General features: G+C 40.9%; 1 protein-coding gene across 2 annotated transcripts in view; it reads left to right on the top strand.

The window, feature by feature from the left end:
* PMS1 (PMS1 homolog 1, mismatch repair system component) overlaps positions 1-24,119 on the top strand; it is a 79,391-nt gene that overhangs the window by 20,379 nt on the left and 34,893 nt on the right. For both annotated transcript variants that reach the window (XM_059727237.1, XM_019492125.2), the window contains 2 exons: positions 2,160-2,323; positions 19,259-19,375. In XM_059727237.1, the coding sequence (XP_059583220.1) occupies positions 2,160-2,323; positions 19,259-19,375 (281 nt within the window). The remainder of the gene's footprint in view (positions 1-2,159; positions 2,324-19,258; positions 19,376-24,119) is intronic.

Here is a 24,119-nt window from a genome sequence, read left to right as displayed (position 1 = left end):
TCAATGTGCCCACTAAGGGCCATATCCAGTAAAAGTTAGGTGCTATAATGTCTAACTTTTTAGGTGTCTACCCTCGGAAGTGGACTCCAGACTTCCAGTGAAACTCCTAAGCTTGCTACACTGTGCATGGGTGGAGGATTAAGCCCCCTTGAATGGGATCTAAAATATTGATTATTCTCAATATGTAGCTGCTATCTAGTAGGGAAATGAGAACCACAGTGAGTTTTAAATAAAAAACCTCGAGTTGGTGGCAGTAGAGCAGGGTCGTTCAGAATTGCAGCTTTGAAATCAGGGACGTGAATTCTGCCTGTGCCTTTTTTGGATCTGGCATCAGTGCTTTTTACTGAGGGCCTGATCTGAAGCCCATGGAAATCTACTGACTCAAATCAACCTTGGTGGACTTTGCATAAGGGCGATGCTGCCTTTTGTCTTTCTTAGAATAGTGGAATGACTCCTGTTGAAATACAAGTTCTCCAGTCTCTACTCTATTTATCTTTTCTTTACATAAGATAAAACTGTGTACTTACAAACTGTATTTTGTATAATTATACTTGATTGCATTAAATAGGCCAGTAGTCTTTCCTGTCAGTTAACATAATATATACAAGGTATTCAGGGCAGGAAACATTGTTATGTTTGTACAGTGCCCAGCACGACGTATTTCTGTCCTGTAGGTGTCACCACAGCATAAATAATGATTAAGTGTTGTAACAAAGATTTATTTCCTCATCCACTTGGATACATCAGGCTGAGTATCTAGATCTGTTGTATACTACAGTAATGAAAGTTACATTTACCATGCATTGAAAGATCCTTTAGTTTGATTTAGGAGTTGATCCTTATTACTATCAGCATGTATGAAAAAAAGCTTCACACTGAAATCAAAACCACACCTTTATATATTACAACTATAAATGGCTGACTTTGTAAGCTGATATAGTACATGCATCATAAATTATACCAGGGAGCATTTGGCATGCCTGGAATTTAATCAGGGTGCTCATTGAGTGAGCTAAACTGAGAGAGGAGAGCAGTTAAATCTTAAGAATTTTCTTGTAAAAGATGATAGTGCCTCCTCCAGTTTGCTAGTTAATATTTTAGAAGGCATAGACATTTTTAGACTTTCCTAACCTTAGCAAATTTTTACTCTATCTGAATTGGGTATAAAAGTCCTTAGTCTTGTCATCCTCCTCAAACAAGAGAGCTTATTGCCGTGACCTGCTGGAAAAAAAAAAGCATAAATCTTCATAGAGGAATAATGGGGAAGTGCTTCCTCTTACAATATTTATAAAAATAGTGCTGATTCATGGTTTATATGTTTTTTATCCAAATGACTCAATTGGTGACAGTTCTCAGGCAGTAGCTTAAAGCAAGGGTGGTTCAAAGAGGCATGAGCTTTTGCAGACAGCCTACTTTGTCAAACTTGGTGTGTTCAATAAATAGATCAGCAGCTTCTGAAAGAGGCTTTTCACTAGCTTGAACTTTTATGGAATTAAATACAATATTGCTCCTTCCTTCTGTTTGGTGCTTAATCACTTATTTCTCTTTTTTCCTGCTTAAATGAATTTGGGTATTAACTAGTATTTCCTTGCTGGCTTTTAGATGCCCCTGTAATGACTTGTGCATCAGGAAAAAGTGTATGGGCTCTCCTCATCTTAGCTTATTATAGGCAGAAAGTTAGGGAGAGATTTATTACAGTATTATACTCAATGTTGGAGGTTAATGGACCTGCATTACAACAGATTCAGCACAGTTAATTTTTAAGCTTAGTTTAGTGGTGCCTACTAGTAACAGACAGACAGATCAGCCTGCCTCCCTCCTAGTTACAAAATAAAATTGAATTTGCAAATCCTTGCAGTTTGAAAGAAAGAGAAAATGTGTAACTTCTATGTCAAGTAGTTTAAGCAAAACTCTGGATGAAGGAAAAGACCAGCTTGCACATCTGTGAAATCTAACAAAGCAGCTGTAAAATTGATGTTAATTTAGCAGTATATTTTTTCCTTTCAGGCATGCACCATTCTAATTAACATTAAGAATTATGTGCATTCAGCTATTGGGAAGAATAGCCTCTTTCAGCAGAAGTGTGGCTTTCTTCACAACCAGGTAATCATATACTTCTAACATTAACTTTACCCATTTCTTTCATTTCTTGTTTACAGGTACAACAGTAACTGTCCTGAAGCTGTTTAAGAATCTTCCAGTAAGAAAACAATTTTATTCAACAGCTAAAAAATGTAAGGATGAACTAAAAAAAATTCAAGATCTTCTAATGGCATATGGCATTATAAAACCAGAACTTCGGATAATCTTAACACATAACAAGGTAAATGTTGCATACCCTGTGCTGACTATCGTAAGTCTATGATGATTTTGTGCTGGTAAGAATTTGCTAAAATTATGGAGCAGGAATCTGAACTTCATCCTTATTCTGAATTTGCATGCTTATGATGACTTAAATATTAGATGTTTATGGTCATGCTTTTAAAGGAGTCTCAGCTATACCTCCTGATTTATCAAATCAAACCTGATTTGAAGTATATGAAGCTGGTTGGTAACTCTGTGGTTTCTCTTATTTGTTGGATATCAACATGCTTGGTGCTCTTCAAAATGAAGGCAGGACCCTGCCTGCCTCCATCTTGCTTAATAAAGGTCTGATACGTTGGTATTTGAGGTTAATGGAAAAGCTTCTACTGAAATGGACCCTAAGTAGATGGAGACATCTGTACTTACAAGTTATTAGTATTCAGGCAGCTGAGCTGTATTAGGTTAACATAGGAATGATATAGTCTTTCCTGCCTAGACCTGTATATAGACTTCACAATTGTGCATCTCAAGAGAGATGTTTTACGTGTGTAAAATCAGACTAAAAAGATATCATTATAGCTTTGTGGTCTTCTATAGAGTTAATCCTGATTTACATCAGGTATAAAGTTAGAGCAGGGATGGTCAACCTGTGGCATGAATGCCACAAGTGGCATGGGCAGCCTCTGTCTGTGGCATGTAGCAGATCAGCAAGGGGAGCAGGCAGTAGATACAGCAGGAAACAGGACAGGGAGCAGGAAGTGGAGCAGCAAATAGAGTCATGGAAAAGGGCTAAGTTGCACTTGGGGAGGGTACAGGGCTAATTTGTGGCATGCTGTCAAACAGATTGGCCCCACTGAAGCAGAGCAAAATCAAAGCCAGTGGATCCAATCATCATATCTGAGTGAGCTAATGGTCAATCTGCCTGGTTTTATAAGATCATAGGAAAGTAGGGCTGGAAGGGACTTTGCAAGGTCATCTAGTCCAGCCCCTGCTCAAGGCAGATTCATCTCTGAGTTAAACCATCCCAGCCAAGTTTTTGTCTAACCTGCTTTTGAAAGTTTCCAAGAACGGAGATTCTGCAACTTCTCTGCGTAGCCTGTTTCAATGCTTGATCACCCTCAGAGTCAGAAAGTTGATTTAGAGAAAATGGTAAACTGAATTATGTTTACAAAATGTTCATGCTACCACAGAAAATAAAGTGGCACCTAATGGCCAAATAAATTATTCCTTTAGTAGTTCTGTGACTTTATGAATGCACTCAGATGACTAGACTTAAAGCCATGCAGTGTATTCATCATTTTAAAACTTACATGGTTTATCTTGCAACTCCCTGATCTTCTATATCAGATGCTCAACCTCAGACCAAATTAGGCCTGCAGACCATGACATCTGGTCTGTGGGGCTCCTCACAGGTTGGGAAATTTGGTGGTAGGGGAGCAGTGGCAATTAATAATGCCACCTCTCCTCCACTGCCAAATTCTCCAGCCCTGCAGGACTGGAATGGGTCGTGGCCACACCTCTTTCCCTTCCACAGCCACGTTGGGGTCCACGCACCTGGATTGGGCCTCCACCACATCTCTCCGACATGCTGGATTGGGCTCACTGACTGGATCCCACCTGTGGATGAACTGGGCACTGCCCATCCAGACCATGCCACTGCCCATCCGGGTGAAAAGGTTCAACACCACTGTTCTATACATTAGCTTGCTTCTTGTTAGACCTAGTCTCCGTATCCTTTCGACTGGTTCAAATTCAAAAGTACAACATTGGCATGACCGAAGTACTGCTGAAATTTAAGGGTGCCTGTACACGTGCTGGGAGGCTACTCTGATGCTCTGTAATTTATTGCGCATTGGAGCAGACTCAATAGTCTGCTGGATTGTGCTAATTAGTGCACTCCAGCCAGCCTCCATGTTTCATGTATCAGCGTCCCCACGCTTCAGAATGACAGCAGGGGCACTTTATAGAAAGCTCATTCAAACTATAGTTAAAGTGCCCTTGCCACCATTTTTGAAGTGCAGGGATGCTGATACATGAGACACTCTGGATGCTTTAATTAGAGCAGCTTTTGGAGCTGCTCTAATTAAAGCGCCCCCTGTCACCCTTGGAGTGCATGTAAAAACACCCTTTACATGCAAACATTTAAGAATTTGTTAAGAACAGAGAGGAGTTGTTATAGTCTATGGCTAGGGCTTCTAGGTGCATTAGTAATCCATGTAAAACTACTACTAGAGTGCTCAAAGTATCTGATAGGATTTTATGTCATTGCAGATGGTTCTTTCATATGTCTTCATCTCTGACTTAGATGCAGGTTGTTATGACTTAATTCTTCTTTGTCTCTTTCTTTTTCCTCAAACTCTGCCAAGTCTTTCTCCACTATATTTTAATGCAAGCCATTTGTTCTTACTGGTAACCTTGAATGCATCTCTTCCTTATACTATTCTTTTTTTCTGGACATGAATACAGGAAATATCACTGTGTTTAAGTTTCCTTAACAGTCACATTTATTGTGGTGTTATATTGTCTGGTGTCCCTCAGCTAGTATGACGGTAGCCACAGTCAAAACCTTCCTCATGCTAAAGCTTGCCACAGCAAATTAAACATTTTATATTTTTATTAGAGGGGGAAAAAAATACCTTGAAAATATTTTTATCTTTCTCCCTGCTCAAATTTAGATTTTAAAAGACTTTAGTCCTTAGTTTGGTTGTTTTAAAGGCTTGTGATCCTTAGAATAAAGTTGTGGGTTTTGGTATTTTTTGTTGCTTATGGGAATCTCACAATTAAGAGAGCTAGTTACTTTTTAAAAAATCAGGAAGTTGTTTTTTGGGTTTTTTTAAAAATCTTATGCTGAAAATTTCTCCAATCTATTGGCTTGGGAAAGAAGTGGTTTTTTATATAAATATAAAAATGTTTCATGGCTTGTAATACTTAAAAATGTGATTCTGCTTTTGAAACTGACTGTAAAAAATGCAGGTTTTGTTTGTTGCCACTCACTCTTCTCCAAACTGGATGTACTTATCTGAAAAATAAGAAGACATTTTTCAACCTGTCAATCATGTCAGTTTGCACTGGGCTCTAAGTGCGCTGCATCATTACCAGAAATGGTATTTCTGCAGACTAGTTACACTTCTGCAACTCTGTTCTGAAGCTCCATCATCATACTATGTTCTCTGGGGTACCAGTGAACTCGTATTGATCTTTGTTAGGTTTTAACAGCTGCAAATTTGTATGTCTAAACCATTGTTTTGCTGAGGGACAAGTAGGATTAGATTCTAACTTTTGTCTATTTTTGTTGGCTTTGCACAACAGAAGCAAACTACATTAATGTTTGTTTTGCCTACAGAAGTTACTCATAAAGCGCACAGACAGATTTGTTAAGTAAGAAGGTGCCATTTTTACAGTCAGTTTTTAGAACAGAACTCTATCTCAAAGCTTTGAAAAAAATAGAACTTTAGGTGGGGGAGGAGAGAGAGAAGAATTCTGAAGATGGGGAGGGCAGAAATAGTAAGAAAATGTTGAGCATACAGTGTAGTTAATAGAAAATCAGTAGGATCCTGTAGATAAAGAATTGGGATAGAGGGAAAATATTCACCATTAGTACTTAATTTGGTTCCTTTGATCACATTCTACATAACTTGAATAATGATCATGTGTCTGCTTGAATAATGATCGTGATAGTCCTTCAAATCCAGTCTCTTTAAATTGGAATGTGGCAATGTTGGTGTGTTTAAAATATTTCATGATCTAAAACATGAAGATTTAGAAGCCTAGCTTGCTCAGTTGGTAGACTTGGGACCATTTTATGTTTGCAAAGACAGTAATGGCCAAATGATCTTCTCATACAAGAGCTGCTTGATGCTTCTTAAATGGTGGTCTCAGTCCAGTTCCTTGTGAACAAATATCTCTAACTGCATACCAGCTGTTTCAGGAAAGCTATCAAAACTGAATTATCTTGGCCTTTCCTAAAGACTGATTGATCTTCTTATCCTCAGAGGTAATCGCCACAGTGCAGGACTCTTGCACTCTGTGTAATATGAAATAGTAGTAAACCATCACTGCTGCTACTTGCACTCTGTACTTGCTCTAAGAATACAAGTGACATTGATTTTTTGGGGCTGTCTATCTTGTGTCTTCTCCCAAGCTATAAATTTATGTAAAATAAAAATGAAAATAGGAAAGGAAAATCAAAGCTGCTTACAGATTTTTCAACACAAGGGGTCACTCATCAGCTGTGGCTCACTGCATATTTGTACAGTATTGAAATTAGTCTGAATACAGGTTTTATTTTGTTCTTCACTTTGTATTCCTTTTGCTGCCTGATTTCACTCTAGCTTTTAGAGGTTCTTCTGAATTCTTACGTGTAAAAGCTTTCAGGTTTTCTACCTGCAGACTCTCTTACAACAATACTACTGTGCATGGAGGCTAAAGAATAGCACTACCACAAAACTAACTTAATCCAGATGAATAGATTTGTCTCCCTTGTGTTGTTTCTACGAGATGACTGTGCACTAGAAAGGTACTCTAGCATGTATTATTTGCTGTAAGTATTTTAGGTTATTAATGTGTTTGCTTGAAGTACCCAAGAATAAGAATAGACAACAGTTTAGGATACCAGTAATTCTCATGGAATATGTGTCTTTATGGATAAGATAATATAGTAAATGTGTACATGTAACAATTCAAAGCGAGACCTATGCCGGTCTGATTTTTAAAGGCCTGCTTCCAACCCACACCCGATATTATACAAACAAACCTGAACCCACAGCTCGAATTAGTAAGTCTTCTTACCCGTGGACTGACCCGACCTGCTTTAGACAAACCCGCGACCCGACACACACTGCTGACAGACATGAAAAAAGAAAACCATGCTTTTTCTGGAAGCAGCAGCATGTTAATTCAACCCGGCTCCACAGCATATGTATAGATTGGGTGTTTCAGCTAGGCTTCTTGGTGATTTTATCTAATAGCTGATTCAGTCTATTCAGTCAGCTATTAGATAAAAGCACCAAAACCCCCCTGCTATAGCACCTGATCTATACAGCTGTTGGGCGAGCCCCGTCAAACTGATGCAGTACCTCTTCTGGGCATGCGTTAGGGAACTGCTGACAGATGTGAATAAAAAACAAACCCCGAAATGTGCTTTACCAGAAGAAGCAGCGCGTTGGTGTTCACAATGGCTGTGAAGGAGACATAGATTTCATAGACATTAGAGGCTCACAAGATTGAGTCCAAAATGTGAAGTAGTTCACATACCCAACCAAACCCTGTTGCAGCCAAAGTGATGGGGGGGGGGAAGGGAGCAGTGGCTGGGTGAGAGCCGGAGGGCTGGAACTTAACCCCTCGTAGGTGGCACGTGGCCTACGGGTTGCAAGTTGGACAGCCCTCATCTAATGTATTGCATTGCAGGGTACCAAGAAAATGAATGGTAAAAACAGTACAAACCAAGGAAAGCCTTTAACGAAAGGCCATCACTGAGTAAGAAATGAAGGAAAGTGAGAACTCTAGCTTTTACCTCAGTGTGGGTGTAGTGTGCATAGAGTCCAAAACATTTAAAAGTAAATGTCTAAGGTTAGGTATTTAAATATATTTAGCTACCTGCTCACATGGCAGGTGCTGAGCATATTTGAAAATCAGGGTTTGTATTCTACCACCTAAAGGATTTCAGTCTTTAAGCGCACCAGTTGGAATCCCCACAGACTCCAAAACAGCGATCCTCAACCAAGTGCCATGAGGTCCTTGTAAGGGTGTCACAGGGTGTCATGCAGTATTAGGATCGTTACGTGGGATAACAACTACACGATTTATAAAATAAACCCGGAGATTTCAAATAGGAGATTTCAAATCCACAGCATCAAAAATATTCTGACCTGTTGTCGTCTTTCTATGCTCTTTACAACAGATGAATTGCTGTATTATTTTTCCATAATCAAAAGAGTGAAAGCTAAGAGCTGGTATTTTCTCAGAAGTATTTTGAGTTTATTGTGAGGGTGTCTTGAGTATAAAAAGGTAGAGAACTACTGCTATAGAGCATGTTGTTGTGTTACCACTTACTAAACAGTGGGTACTGTGTTACTTTTGAAGAAGCTTTCCAGAATGTATTTTCACCTTTAGGCAGTCTAGTTTGACTTGTCATACTGGTTTCTTAGTTTATATGAAGAAATAACAGCTCTTCCTGCCTTTAGCTTATTTTGTAGTAAAGTAAGGAAAAATATATATATATATATCTTCTTACTCTTCCTGGCATTTATTTCTGTAGTATTTTTATAAATTACTTTCAGAAATAGGGAGTACTTGGCTGCTTTTGTTTCTGTTCAAAATGTTTTGTTTTCATTAGTAATAAATAATGAAACACTTTGCAGGTCAGCCCTTGAAGTACTATAGCTATTTTGACAACTTGGATTAGTTAGTGCTCCTTTTTATGAAGGTTTATCCTGCCAAGACATTCTTTGAATACTGATAATGTTGATCTTCTTGCCAGTTTGGTTATGTTAGAAAGAGGTATTTTTCTTCTTTCATCACCATGTTCCTTGAAAGCATATTGAATAATGAGACAGCCGAATGGGAATAATTTACAAGAGGATTCAGCGAGTTTATTTAAAGTTAAAATTATCTGGAGAAGCACTAGGAATGTTCCAGAGTTAGCTACCGTTGTTTAAACAGTGTTAAACTCTTTCACCCGAAATGCTGTGTTCCAGCCACCTGTAATTTCCTGTTATAATTGACTTGTTAAAAGGAGGCTGTCCCTTGGAATTGTAGCTTTCTCGTAATCATTGCATCTAAAAGCAGTGCCAGGTTCTTCTTGGCCATTTTAAAAACCGTAACCTCTAGTTAAATTATTAATATGCTTGGGAAATATTTGTATTCAATGAGGCTTAGCGTTTGTGAAATTCCTTAACTTGTTGAAAGGAAGGCAATATGTATAGGTCATAATGAGTATTTCATTCCAGGCATCTGTTCCCCCTCCTGTCCCCCACAACTTCTAAAAATGAGAGAGTTGCATTTTAGGCTCTTGTTTTAGATGCAGCACTATTGGTAACATTTATTGAGATGTTGTTTCCTATAAGCTCCGTTGCCCCGCAGAAATGTTTTGGAAGCAGAACCAAGCAGCAAGGGAGTGCAGCTAGAGCTGTGATACCCTGAGGCTGGAAGGTAATCTTTAAGCAAAGGGTCGAAGAGATGACCCTGCTCCCAAACACAGCTTAGTAAGTGAATGGGGTTGGGAATCAAACTGCTTTGTAAGGGAGCAATCAGTTGGAGTATCAGGGCAATAGGTATCACTTCGCATAATATCACTTGTGTCATGCCTAGTCTTCTTTCTGGATCTTGCACCAAGTAAACTTCAACCATACCTAAATCTAGGGCCACAAAATACAGATTTTCTAACTTTACCAATTCCTGTATTAGAGAAACCTGCCTAAAGAATCAGATTAGTTCTTTATATTTTTAAAATACAACAGTCAGCAGTTTGGTCCCAGATAGTTTAAAGCCTAACTTTGTGTTGATTTCTGGAGGTTGGGGGAGTGGGAGCCAAGAGAGAAATTTGAACTCTGTGTGCCTTATCTGGAAAATTCATGTTTTTGGTGTCTCCTTATCTGGCAGCGAGCTTTATGATAGCTTTACACAAATACTGTTGTCCAAATAATGCCTTAGTTTCCTACTGTTCATCCTGATACAGTATAAGGCGTATAAACCTGGAAGTCCCTCCTTTGAGTCCAGAATTGTCCAGAATAGTCTTTAGTGCTTAACTTCTGGCAGAGAGTCCATAACCCTAGTTAAAAATACTTATTCTTTTTAATTAGTTTAAATTTTTCTGAGGTCTTTGCCTCAATGACATCATCCTATGGCAATTAATTTCCACAATCTAAAGATGCAGTATGAGGGGAAATTATTTCCTTTTATTAGGTTTGATTTTGCTGCTCTCAGTTCCATTGCAAGAACTCTAATTCTCATATTATACAAGTTAGGGCTAGATTTTTAAAAGTATTTAGGCACCAAACTCATTGATTTGTCTAAATACCATTTAAAGTCTGATTATTGGTGAATGAAAGTCCTTCATCTGTCATTTTAGTGTTTATTTTGAATATTTTCATCGTGACTCCTTTCTAAGATTAACTGTAAATTTTCAAAGTTCAAGGCTTCTTTGCAGTCTTGTTGCCTGTCTCTGTGTCTTCTAATTCTGCAGTTGCTTTTCATTTTTTTGAGATGGGGTAACCACAATTGAATCCAGTATTGCAGATGAGGAAAAGCTATTTATTTTAATAATACTGTTATAGTGTTTTTATATATTCTATTCCATTCCTTTCTTTGTGCATTTGATCATTTTTGTTCACTTTTTCAGTTTCTTCCCTGTGTTATATTGAAACCTCCATTTAGCAAACCACAATACTACCTAGTCTTTTTTCCTGTATTGATAAAGTCAGTTTTACACAATCTTGAACTAAGCTCCAAAACATGAGTCTAACAATGTTGAATTAGGCTTCTAATAATAATAGCCTCAAAGAATACAGTGGAATTATGATGAGTGGGTGTTCATAAACTTAATGTTTGGCTGAATTTGATATTTAAAATATATTATTTTCTCAGGACAAATGACAATGTAATTATACTAGCACAACAATAGGAATGCAACTGTTAATTGGACCACATATTTAGAATTCCTGTTTAGTAAAATTGGCTCTTCCAAAGGTGCAGTTTACTGCTTTATTTTTCTCAATATTTTTGTTTTGCTTTTTGTTATAATGAAGGTACGTACATCTGTCATTTTAACGGCTATCAGAGTAATAGCTTTGAATCACAAGCTTTTCAAAGTTCTGTATACTTTGGGAAAAACTCCCATTGACTTCAGTATGCTTTGGACAGGCAGTAGAGAAGTAAAAGTGGGGAATTGGTGCCTTATGGTTGGAATTTTTCTTTTGAGAAGCAGATCTTTTGTGTGTGCGCTTGTAGATTTGTGATCTTCTTCATGCATAAAATCCTTCTAGAAGCACTTTAAGGCTGAAGCATTCTTCAAGATAAAAGTAGGAGAGTTCAGGAACCTAGCTACAGTATGGTGATCCCACAAACTCTACATTTTGTCCTCAGTTTCCAACTTACTGTTCTTTTTAATTCAGAGAGAATTCAGGTTTTGTAAAGGTGCTTTATTTGAAGTATTACAAACTGCATACCGACAGAAGTGACACATCCTCTACACTTGCAATATAGGCTTTCTTAGTACTGTCCAGCCAGTGCTCTGCAGTCCTGACCTGGAGAGTAATTTAGTTTTTATGTTCATTCACTCTTAAGTATATTTGCAGGATAGGCAGAGAGCTAATTATGGTGTTTTTTTGTGAAGTGGACACCTGTCCACAAGAACATGTACTGAGACTATCAACTCATTTTACATCAGCAACTGAACAGCTGTCAGATGGTAACAACTTTCGATCACCACCAACCTGGGCTGAATTTGAACTGGTGACCTAGAGGTGAAATGCTCTATATCCTATTACTAATTCCTTGAGGCCTCTGGTTTCCCATCCATCACAGTTTTCAAATGACAGTGCATATCAGAATTCTCTTAACAATAACTGGCTCAGATACACAGTATGTATTTCAATATCTAATACGTGCTTCAGGTTTTTTTGTATGTTATATGCTTAAGGGAGAGATTAGTAGAGGAAAACAAGAGCCTATTATTGTTGTAAGTTCTTGGAAGTGAGCCTTTTTGTTAGCAAAGTTGTGCTCTTGCAGTTGTTTTGTTACAGTGATGTTTTGTGTTGCTTTGATTAATAACTACCAAAATGAAGTGTTTTGATGCTTTTAAAAATGACATTCAGTTCTCAGTCTCCAGTTATGCCATCCTGTAATCTTAATGATTTTATATATATTTTTTCATGACAAGGAAGTTAAATGAAATCTAGTGTAAAAACAGTCAACAGTAGTTTTTATTTGAGTAACTCTGCTTCAGAATTGGCTATGACGTGGAATTGGCCCAGGGCTCACGCTCTCGCTCTCTCTCACTATGTAATAATAAAGAGTCAGTCTATGGTATATTATCTCCCTATATGAGAAGTGGAAACTTACTTGCAGACTTTCTTCTTTATTCTGTCATGGGAGTAGTTGGTCAGCCACCCACATTAAAATAGGTTCTGTAGATCAGTTAGAACTTCTTGTAGCTTCCTCCTAAAATCTGTGAATCCTGAGGCCCCTGTTGGAGAGCAGTGCCGTCTACATGGAGCCCTCCGCCCCTGCAACGCCTCTCAGTTCCTCTTGATATCCACCTTAACAGCTTTTTGACAGCGTGATTCTCAGGCCTCAAGTTGTCAAGGGCTTCTCCAACACCTGCTTCTCCAGAATGCTTCCCTCTTTATCAGGAGGGTGTGCTCACATCGCAAAGGGGAAACCTGAGTAACCAGTGCTGACTTTGACAAAGTCAGCATTTAACTTTACTCAGGAAATCCCTAAGGATTGGTGAACAGTGCATGCAGCATTGACCATTTTTCAACCTCGAACATAGCATGCCCCTGTCCTACGTACACTAACTGTTGATGCCTGCTGTAGCAGGTGAGGGGTTGGTGTCTGGAGAAGGAGTAGAAACCATGAATTTCTCCATCCTTCCTATGGAATTGGTAGGACATTGGATTCTTAAGGAGCAAATTTTAAGTAATTGAACTAAGCTGAAAGTTTGGGGAACACATTGTCTTTTCCCTCCATCTAAAATGTAAATGTTTTCCACTGATTTCTCTTTCTAACAGATGATTGTGGAAAAGAACACTTTTTGTAATTTGCAATTTGTTTTTAGAAAATGCACTAGTTTATAGTGTGGAGTAAATAAGGTAACATTAATAGTTTTCAAGAATGTGATTATTAACGTTTTTATCATTGTGACTTTTTGAACTTGGCTCACAGCTGTTCTTCTCCAGAGAATATGCCTGCTCTTACAGCTAGGTGTCTGTTACTGTAAGCAAAAGAACTTGCACACACTGAAAATTAATAGAGATTTCTTTTTTCATCATTTCCCATCCTATGAATGTAAATTCTAGATTTTATGTTAGGGTTAAGGTTGCTATTGTTTACATGTGTCCTTTTAACTACTAATTTGTGATGGTTCAATTGAGTTTGAGTTTCACTGAAATCAACTGGACATAAATTTGTTCTGAAATGTAATTATCACTTTTAAGGGATGGCCAAAATAGAGATGTTTTCCTGAGTTAAGGCCTACAATACTAAGGTGGTAGCACTTCTAGAAACACCTATGCCAAATGGATGAGAGAGACCTACTAGCGTTGTTTTGTAGTGAGGTTTTTTATTATTGAGATTTTATTTTTTCAAAAAGTACTGCAGTGTACTTCGATATAGTTAAATTGGGGATTGCTGTATAGCTGTCTGTCTGTCTATGGGTATGTTGTTACTTTTCCAGAATTTTCTTCTGACCATTTTCAAGTTCATTTTTAATTTCTGTTCTCACCTTTTAGAGTTACCTTTTGCATTAGAGTTACCATTAGCAGTTTATAATACTTTGCACTTAAACTGTGTCTTCGCAGCAAATGTCCTTCAGTTGAGGGGGGAAAAAAGAAGCTATGATCTATACAGACGTTGAGTGAGCCAGCTCACACTAACACCATTAGTTTGAATCAGCTATTAGATAAAACTGCCAAAAGGCCCCACTGAAGCACCCAATCTATACAGATGGTGTGGAGCCAGGTCAAACTAACACACTTCTTCTGGTAAAACACTCTTTCCCTCCGCCAACCCTGTGTCTGTCAGCACCCTAACGGCTGCTCCCTGGGCCACCGCCACTCAGGAGAGCCCATTAATTGGCAGCCTGTCCTCCCCCTGCCTGGGATGGGGGCAGGCTGTCAAGTGATAGTCAGAGAAGGTTCCCACCCAGGAGAATGCCCCCAGCCCATTAGTCACCTGATGGGCAGGAGCGGGGAAGTCTGTCATGGTGGGAACCCTCCTGGTTCTCTCCCACCAGAGAAGTCGGTCCCATTCCTTGTACTTCTCTGGGCTGACCTGGTTGCATTCAGCCACTGCAGCAGGTCTTCTGGCTTTTGCCACAGGTGCATGGCCTGCCTTGCCCTGTGCTGCTTCAGGCTGCCTCGGAGCAGTGTGGGGCCAAGTGGTGGCATTTCGCAGCAAGGGTTTTGAGCCTTGTCACTGTGCCTGGCACCTTGTCTCAGCTGGCACTGCTCTGGGTCAGCTGGGTGGCTTGGCAACAAGCCAGAGGAGTCCAGGAGCTGGACGTGCAGATGGTTTCCCCAGCCCCTCTGGCTTTTAAATTGCTACCTTCACTGCCTCGGGGCAGTGCGGGTGAGCAAGGGAGAAAGGGAGAAGCCAGAGAGGCTGGGAGCTAGGTTGGGGAAAGCCTCCATATGCTCAGCTCTCATCCCTTCCAGCTTCCCCTTGCCACCCTGATGCTCAGCTGCTGTGGGAAGGGTAGGGGCAGTGATAAGTTACAAGCTGGAGGGGCCAGGAGTGGGGCTTGGTGAAAGTCTTCCCATCCCAGCTACTGGTGTCCACTAGCTTTTCCTTGCTACCCCACCACCCACCTGAGCAGCAGGGCAGCAATTGAAAAGCCAGCAGCTGAGAGTGCCCGAGCCCTGCTCCCTGCTGCCAGCTTTTAAATTGCTACCATGCCACTCGCCTAGGCAGTGGGGAATCTGGCAGGAGTTGGCAAAGCCCCTTGCCTCTTTCCGAAACCAGGGACTGCTTGGTTTGAGAGAGGAGTCAGGGAGCAATGGCTGCTGCTTCTCCCCTAGCTACCCCCTGCACTTTCTCAAGACTGGTGTGACCCTGGCCTGGCTCTACTCCTCTTAGTCCCTGGGAGGAGTTAAGCCAGGAAAAATTTTAGACACTAGTCTTCTGGGAGAAAACTGTCCCTGATTTAACCCTGGTTGTTCCTGGGTTATTTTTCTCCTGGAGCACCCATTTTCACTCTGGGTGGAAAAAGCCTGAACACCTGTGCAGTTTTGGTTTCTACAGAACAACGATGATTCTCCTGGTATAAACTCAGTGCCTGTACATAGCCTTAGTCTGTGTGTATAAGTACTAAAATGAAGCAACAGAAATACATGACCTTTTTGTGAATGTTTCCTGTGTATATTATAGACCATATAAAATGTGTGTGATATTGAGAACATACACATATAGAGATGTATTAATCTCCTATGTATGTGAAATGGGTGTTAAATATGGTATGGCTTTTTATAGGATCTAATTCATATAATGCCCCTCAATGAAGCAGGGAGGGAGGCAGGATATATTTGGCCACCTCCAACAAAACCTAAGATGGTCTGTATGTAATAATATATCTTTGATTAGGGTGTTTTTGCAGTGTCATCATACTGACTAGAGTCAGATTCTTATTTGGCTCATCATAGACACCAGGTTTATGTGACCTAGAAAATATATGGGGTGTGTGTATGTGTATTTTTAGCGCAATTTAAGGGTATAACCAAGGTTAAGAAAGGACCAGGAAACTCGCAGGAAAGTATTAATTCTTTCAAAAATAAGGAAGTGTGTTACATTGATTCTTAATAACTTTGATTATTTTTCAAAACCTGCTGGTGCACTTGGTGAACTTTAGAAAGTAAATTGCTTTTAATTACTAAATGGTTGTTACATAATGTGTAGCCAATTCTAAAAATGAACCTACCAATCTATTGTGTGATTTCCACAATACAAGAAAAGAAGTTGGATGACTGCAGAATGAGGTCTTCAAGCTAACATATAGTTGTAACTTATTTCAGGTTTGCCTGCAGATCTTAATCTAATGTTGGAAAAGTAATTGGTCAGTAAAAACATGCCCCCAAATTATTAATAATCTCCACCACTTTTACAGAATTTGCATTTAGTAGGTTCTCATGTTCCACAGCTTTCCTAAAAGTAGCTTACAGAAGTGATCTCTTCGCGGTTATGGATATCAGCCATTCAGCAGGTCAGGCAGTGTAATAACATCCTTGCATTAATCAGCAGCTAAGATTTATATCTGTACCTGTGGCATCACACTAATATAACTTAAAATAAACAGTGTGATGTTTTTATTAGTCATGTCACAAACATCTTTCTCAGCTTGCTCACAGGCATTTAATTTTAAAATATGTCCAATCAAGATAAATTGTTTGGCAGTTTTGATCACTTAAAATAGAGCTATAATTCAGAAGAGAAGTGGTACATAGTGTTGTTTTGAACAAGGAACTCTTAAATAAGAGACAGATTGTCTCATCGCACTAAACTGCTTTTGAGGTTTATGGCAGGGAGGAGAGGATGGGTTGGGTAGCGACTGGAAGACTTTCCTTCTTCCTTCATTCAGTCTGTGAATGTTATGACTTCAGAGGCACTGTTGCATCCTGACAGCTCCACTGTCCACAGTGCTTTGCAATTAGTGGTGTGGTAAAAACCATGGTTCTGTGGAAATGTTGTGATCATTATGAATGTGGTTCTTCTAATTTTGTTCCCTGTGAACCAGATTCACCTAGATACTTTAGGTGAGTTAGATTAGGCTGCACCAAAGTCCAAACATTTAGCAAGGCAGATATTCAGTTGGAAATATTGAGGAATAGAGACCAATTTATAGACTTTAGTATTTATGGTCCTGGAGCCTTAAAATTACAACTGTCCTGTAGAAAGAGAGTATCATTTTACAGGGACTTGGTGTTCTCCAGAGGAATTCACTCTGCAAGGCGAAAAAATACTTTGGAGGACAGGTGTGAGTAAGGCTCTATATTACATTTCTTAAGATTATAAGTGAACAAAGAATATGTATACACCACTCTTGCATAATATCCTACACTGGAATAATGTGAACTCACTTTGGATTTATTGGATTCCTTTACATAATAAAATATACTTAAAAAAAACCCCACTGTAATGTAAAGGAACAGCAAATGAAACCAGACGTTTCTTTTTAATCTGTCGTTTATCCTGTGGTGCTAAAGCACTTGAAATATCGTACACTGAAATACTCTTAGATCTACTGAATGATGGCTGTGTAAGAGGTTTGAACTCGCAAGGTTGCTGGATTTAGCCAGGTAACTTCCCTTAATTTGATGGCAGTTGTGTAGCTAAATCCCTAAATTTGCTTTGAAAACCTCTACTAATGTATACTAGTCTGCAATTGGTATTGCCAAAAAATGGTCTGAGATGTGATGGAGCTCAAGCTATTCTTGTTTGCAGGGTCAATGGCCCATATGTCAAAGTATTTCACCTTTTACAAGGGACAGGGCCAACCAGTGGTATGTATGCCACAAGAGGCAAAGGCAGCTTCTGTGTGGCACATGACAGATCAGGGATGGGACAGGGACCACAGTGGCAGATATGACAGGGACCAGAAAGCAAAACAGCAGATTGGGGAGGGGAAGAGGATTAGAGTGGTACTCGGGGAGGGTGCGGGGCTAATTTGTGGCACACCGGCCAAAAAGCTTGGCTCCCATTGTTTTACAACACTCTACACCTATGCTAGTCTCACTTCCCTGAAACAAGAAGAGTAAAAAATACAGAGCTTGTTAAAGTTGGTAGCCTGTAACAAAAGCGAAGAGGCTTAAAACTAAGTTTAAAGCTCCAATTTTAATGCATGCCTTGTTTACATGCTCCCCAGATTTGTGTGCGGGGCAGATGTGGGCTAGGGCTCTACACCCTGCTGCCATTGCCTCAGGAGCCATGTGAAGCCATGTTGTGCCAGTAGCCACCACACAGGCAGGGGACATGCGGCATGGCCAGCATGCAGCTCTGCGGGCTAAGACAGCAGGTCACAGAGCCCCAGAGGGCAACCCACCTCAACCCCACACATAGATCCGGGGGGCGCACGCTCCCCATGCTTCCCCTGGGGGTGTGCACAGTGACCCCTCGCACCTCTGGACGAGCCAGCTGTGGCTCCGTTGCACAACCCGTCCCAGCGCTGGGGTCCCATTTGCCCAGGTTGCAGCTGGTCGTCTGTGTTTGTCTATGTATGGCTCCCCCCCGCCCCCCCTTCCTTCCCGCTCCCTCCTGCTGCAGCCACCTGGAGCCCACACCTGTCTGCCCTGTGGTCCTTTACGCTGCCATAGCTGCCCTGCTGGGTGGCTTGGAGGCGGCGGTGATGGCAGCAGAGTGGAGCCCAGGTACAGGTTCCAAAACCACCTGCTCAATTAATGCATAAAAAAAATTAACACAAGAACCCATTAACACATTAATCGCATATGTTAACTGCGATTAATTGGCAGCCCTAAAATTAATACATTTTTCATAGACTTCGTTGAGCCTGGGACTTCACCCTGGGTTGCACCTTGGGTTACCTGTCACAGTTGAGAATTTGAACATCTGAATAGCAAGGTTATTAATAGCCATGCCTTTTTAATCCATCTATCACAACACATTTTTTAAAGTTCTGAATAAATAACTATGATTGCCTCCTTTTTACAGAAGGAAAAGCCAGAGCAGTAGAGGGTTAAGTGATGGACATTGAGCGTAGTTAGGAACAGAACACTAATGTACTGATTCCCAGATAAGTGATTTATCCTTTGCTTACTATATGCTTTGCATTGCCTACACCCAGATGCCAGCCAACATGTATTAAGAGCCCCAGTCTGTTACAATTATACCTATAAAAACCCACTGACCATGTAGGCGTATCTGAGGGCAGAATTGGTCCATAACACATTCTTTTTGCTGATTGCACAGAATTCAATGCTTGCACAAATCCTATTAGTAAGGTTGCATCCATGATCAATTAACTACTTGGAACAGATGCCTTAATTTTCTGACTACTTATTTAGACCAGGAGTAAGATTATATGAAAAGACATAGCATAAAGTACCATAACATATGTTTGTTCACACTGGCAGTTGTGACAAGAGGGTCAAAGTACAGAATGTTACATATACCGTATAAGCGTGCACTTGCGTTTATAAGTTCGTAGGCATGTAATGTAGGAGATTAGTTGAGTTCAACAAATATAAATATAATGTCAAAAATTTGACTGTGTGCCATTTTGTTTTAGGCAGTTACTTGGCAAAAGACCAGAGTGTCAGATCACAAAATGGCCTTTATGTCAGTTCTGGGAACAGCCGTTATGGGCAGTATGGTACCTTTTCAACACTGCTGTGAAGATCCTGAGGTGAGTTTAAAATTATTTCCTCCACCCTATTAAAAAAAAACCAAAAACCACCAATAAAGAATTAACTTCAGTACTTAACAAAAAATTATTTAAAAAAGAGGGCAGAACTCCTAAATCACGCTAATCAAATTAAGCGTAAAATTTTATTCATTTACTGATTTGTGTTTAATATGTTTGGTGATCAAAAATGTACTCTAAGAATCAGCTAGGCAGGACTTGTACCACTGATCAAATGACAATAGAAACAGTTGTGACAAATGCAGAATTGCTGCTCACTCAGTGCTCTCTTGTTTTAGGATTCTTGGCCGTTGGTTAGAGAGGTGGTCTAGCTGTTTAAGACTTTGAGCACTGTATAATACAAAATATCTTCAGTATTTGTGTAAGGGTAAGTGGAGGGGTTTTTACAGCAAAATAAGAGAATTCTAAAGGAAAATGTACAACATTTTCTATTAATTTAAAGGTTATACTACTTCAGTTTCAAAATCATCTGCATTTTTCTATTCCTGCTGAAATTAAAAGGAGTTTTACCATTTCAGTGCCTCTTACCTAATATCAGAGTTGTTTTGACTTGGAATTACTCTTCTTTATCTTGGACTACCACATGCGGGAGTGTCTCATACCACCATTCTCTGTTAATCACTAATTTTGCTTCTTGTCTTACACATCGAAAGTTTGACCACAATAGCATAAGAATCATGGTCTAAATCATGGTCTGTGTAGTACAGGGGTGGGCAATTATTTGGGCTGGAGGTCCACTCCATGAGTTTTGGTGAGCTGCTGAAAGCCACAGGCACACATGTGCAGGCACATGCACACACATGCAGCTCCCTGCAGTTCTTCCTGCACCCCCTACTGCCTCTCCTGCTGCACCCTTGTGGCCTGAAATGGTGTCTGGGAAAACAGTGCAGTACCAGCCCTTCCTGGCCTGGCCACATACAGGGGACTCAAGGTGGAGGAGAGGATGCAGAGAGAAGGAGTCAGGAGCTGTGGGTTATCTGGATCCGTTCAGGGCAGTCCTGTGCTGTCTTTTAGGGCTGTGTGAAGCTTTGGTCACTGATTCGATTCGGAGGAGATTCGACCTGATTCGGAGGCTCAATCTCTGAATCGAATCAGGAGACCCATTAATCTCTCCGAAGCCTCTGATTCTATTTGGAGAAATTCGACAATTCAGACATAGACAGCTTTACGTGTTTTTTCTGCATACCTCAAGGTACCAGGTGGCTTGTGAATGTTGAGATGGTGGGGCAAATGGAGCGTCCCACAGGAGCGCAGGGGGTGTTCCCAGCACAGTAGGTGGCAGACCCGGATCACACAGGGGACCCTCCTCTGCCCCTTGACTAGGCACCTGGTGTCTCCTGGGTTTGGGGGGGGTACCCGGGGTCCCTCCACAGCCAAACACAGAGCCAGGGAGGGTGGCCCCCGCACGCTTGGCAGCAAACCCAGAAGTGGACCAGAAGTACCCCAGCATTGCAGCATTCACAAGCCACACCTGGTACCTCAAGTTATGTAGAAAAAAACATCTAAAGCTGTGTCTATGGTCGAATCACTGATTCTCTGAATCAGAATCGAATCTTCAGATTTGGATTTGGCCGAATCGGATTGGGACAGTGATTCGAATCAGGCCGAATCTGAATCGAATATGGCCCGCTTCACACACCCCTATGGTCTTTTCCCACTTCTCCCTGAACTGTCTTCCCCACTCTGAGTCCCCAGCACATGGCTGGCCTGGCCAGCGCTACACTGTGTTCCCACACCTGCTTTGGGCCATGTGGGCACAGCTGGAGTGGCTCCTACCTGACCTGACTACATGATGGGAACTTGAGGGTCAGGCAAGATCCCCTCCAGCTGTGCCCACATGGTACGGCCTGAAGCAGTGAGCGGAAACACAGCACAGCACTATGTTAGCGGTGCCTGTGCCCCTATCAGGGCTGGGATAATTCACAGCTCCTGGCCCTCTTCCCTCTGCGCCCCCTCTACTGCCAACAGGGAGAACCATACGTGAGCCTTGACTCTCGCCAGAGGCTGGGCTGTCTGGTTTGTGACGGGCTGCAGGGTTGGAGCTGTGCGCACACAGACTTGCTGGGCAGAATCTTGGTCAGGGGCTCAGAGCCGCCTGTCTTGGAGCATATGCCAGGGGTCAGTGGATAGGGCAGGGCAGGCTAGAGAGTGGAGTGGCTGCCGGGTGCTAGGGATGCTCCTGCTGTAGCCGGCTACAGCATGGGGAAGGAAGAAGGGTGAGAGGCGCTAAAAGCCAGGGCAGCCACAGGCTGGATACAATTCTCCTTCAGAGAAGCAGCCATAGACCAGATAGAATAATTTGGCAGGCTGTATTTTGCCCACCCCACGTCTAGAAAAATGGTTTTAAAACAGAATTTAGCATATCCATATGAATATTATTGTGCTAGTTTGTTCATGCAGATCCAATCTCTTGCTGAGCACATGAGGACTTTTATGTAACGTGTATATGCAGAGAAGTAGGAAGGGCAGGTTATTTTAGATTTTGCATGATCATCTGGTGATTGGCTTAGGAACAGCACTACAAAGAAACTGTTGTTACCTGTAGGCTCAATAGATGTCATGCCCTCCTACACAAATGCCAGGTACAGATATCTATCTAGGTATATAGTAGGGAATGGAGTTAATGGACAATTGAAAGCTATTTGAATCCACTGGCAAAGTCAGATCGTTAGACCACTGTCTGCTCTGTCAGGGAGGCAAGTATCCATTCCATGCATTTTACAAATTGGAGAAGTGATAGATCCCATGCTCAGGCTTCCTATCTGTCAGATCTGCCTGTATAGACCCATAGCTATAACCAATAACTAGCTTATGCGCTTTTTGTATAATATAATCATACAAAATCTACATTAAAATCTTTACAGTTTCAAAGTTGAGCACTCAAAATGTGGGAAACCTTTAATCCCTCTGCTTGTGCATATGTGTTTTGATGCAGTCTTTAATTACAGGTCATGTACTGTTATTCTACAGGACTCCTGCCTCATTCAGTGTGTGGAAAGTGCTTTACTTAATGAACAGCTAGTTGATATTTTATTTTCTTGTTCAGGATGCATGCCTACATCTTATTTACTGCACACTATTCCATGTTAGCTCAGCAAACAGAATTAATATTCCCTTGTCGTACACATGAGATCATCTTTCTTTTCTTGCAATCCACTCCTCATTCACTGCACTCCTTCCAATATATGCAACAAACAAAACCAGGTTCCAGAAGATGAGGCTCTTTCATTACGCAACATTGATTCATCCCCAGAGCAGGACCAGTCTGAGCACTGAATGAAGTTGGGTCTTATAGAACAATAGAGCTTCATTGTAAAACTTAACACCTACTTTGTAATGAAAGTGGATAAATTAAGGTTACAAAGGCATACATAATTTTGGTAGTGTTGAAGTGATGCTGTTGCCATAGTGGTCCAGGAAATAAGCAAGCTGCAAAAAAACTTGTGGGTAATATCTTTCATTGGACCAACTGCATGGTCCAATATATGTATTTTGCAAAATAGTTAATTTTGGTACATCCTAACTATTGAGAGCGTGACCTTTGCAAATAATTGTTTAACTTAGGTTTTAGTCTGTCTTGTCTAATTTCCTAATTTTTTTAAAAAGCAAACTAAAAAAACAGTTGTGTCATGTAGCTTCATATTGATGCCTGCATAAGGGCCTGGAAGGAGACAATGACCAGCCCTTCACCAAAGAGCTTACAGTTTAACTACCAGGCAAGAGGCCATAGATAGATACAGGCAAATGGAAGAGCAGAAGGAAACAATATAACACTATTTGTCAGCATAATAGGCAGAGGTCCTAGCACACCCACTGTTGTCAGTTCTTCTGTAGATGACAAGAAAAGGGACAGTTTTAATTAGGTAGCATGGTAGAAGTTTACAGGGACTCCTTTCAAACCTGAAGGGGTAACATGAAAGAAAGCTCAAGGAAGCTTGTTTGAAAATCTAACAGGCAGGTATTATAAGCTGACATCAGACTTGTGGATTGTAAGTGTGTGTCCATCACAGTTCTGTGACTTGAACTAACACAGGAAACCATACCAGGAGTAAATTGTAATCATCCACATGAACTAACACTATATAGAGGTGCAGCACTTTGCCAAAGGTTTTCCCAAACTAATGAGCATCAGGAACCTTGGCATCCATTCTGGGCCATGGCCGAGGGTGTGTTGTAGTGAACAGAGATTGTTTCACCTCCTTCTGAAGTTTGGCCTATTCTTCCACTTCCCCTCTGGCCTGTCTTGGTCCTAGTCTTGTTTCTTCCTCATCCTGGGTTCATAATCCCAGTCCTTTTGTTTCCTGAGTAGTCACTTTTAGTTCTCTTCCCTAGATGTCCCATCCTAGTTCCCCTTCACTGGTCCAGTCTCCCTTACCTTTGATCCTGGTCTCCCTGGCACACTTTTCCCCTCTATGCCCTTCCCCTTATGCCCACCATCATGCTTTCTGTCCAGTCAGATTGTCCAGCCTGTTCTTGTCTTGTTTTTTATTGGATAATGTCTTTTACATCCTCTCTTTACCCTGAACCCCCAGTTTTCTTTTACCTCCACCAGTGTCTACTACTATGGCCCCCTCCCTAGATTCCTTTCTTCGTTTTAGCTGTGTAGTCTGCATTTGAATTGGGCAGCTTCCTTCTTCATACTTTCAGGACTTTAGTGAGGGGGAAGTGATTGAGAGCATGAAGAGGAGAAGCCTCATGCTCTTGGTTGCATTGTGGGGACTTGAGA

Source organism: Alligator mississippiensis, chromosome 4, assembly GCF_030867095.1.
Source record: "Alligator mississippiensis isolate rAllMis1 chromosome 4, rAllMis1, whole genome shotgun sequence".
In the NCBI taxonomy this organism is placed as follows: Eukaryota; Metazoa; Chordata; order Crocodylia; family Alligatoridae; genus Alligator; species Alligator mississippiensis.
The sequence above is the reverse complement of the archived record's forward strand: the minus strand, read 5'-3'. Positions and strand labels throughout refer to the sequence as shown.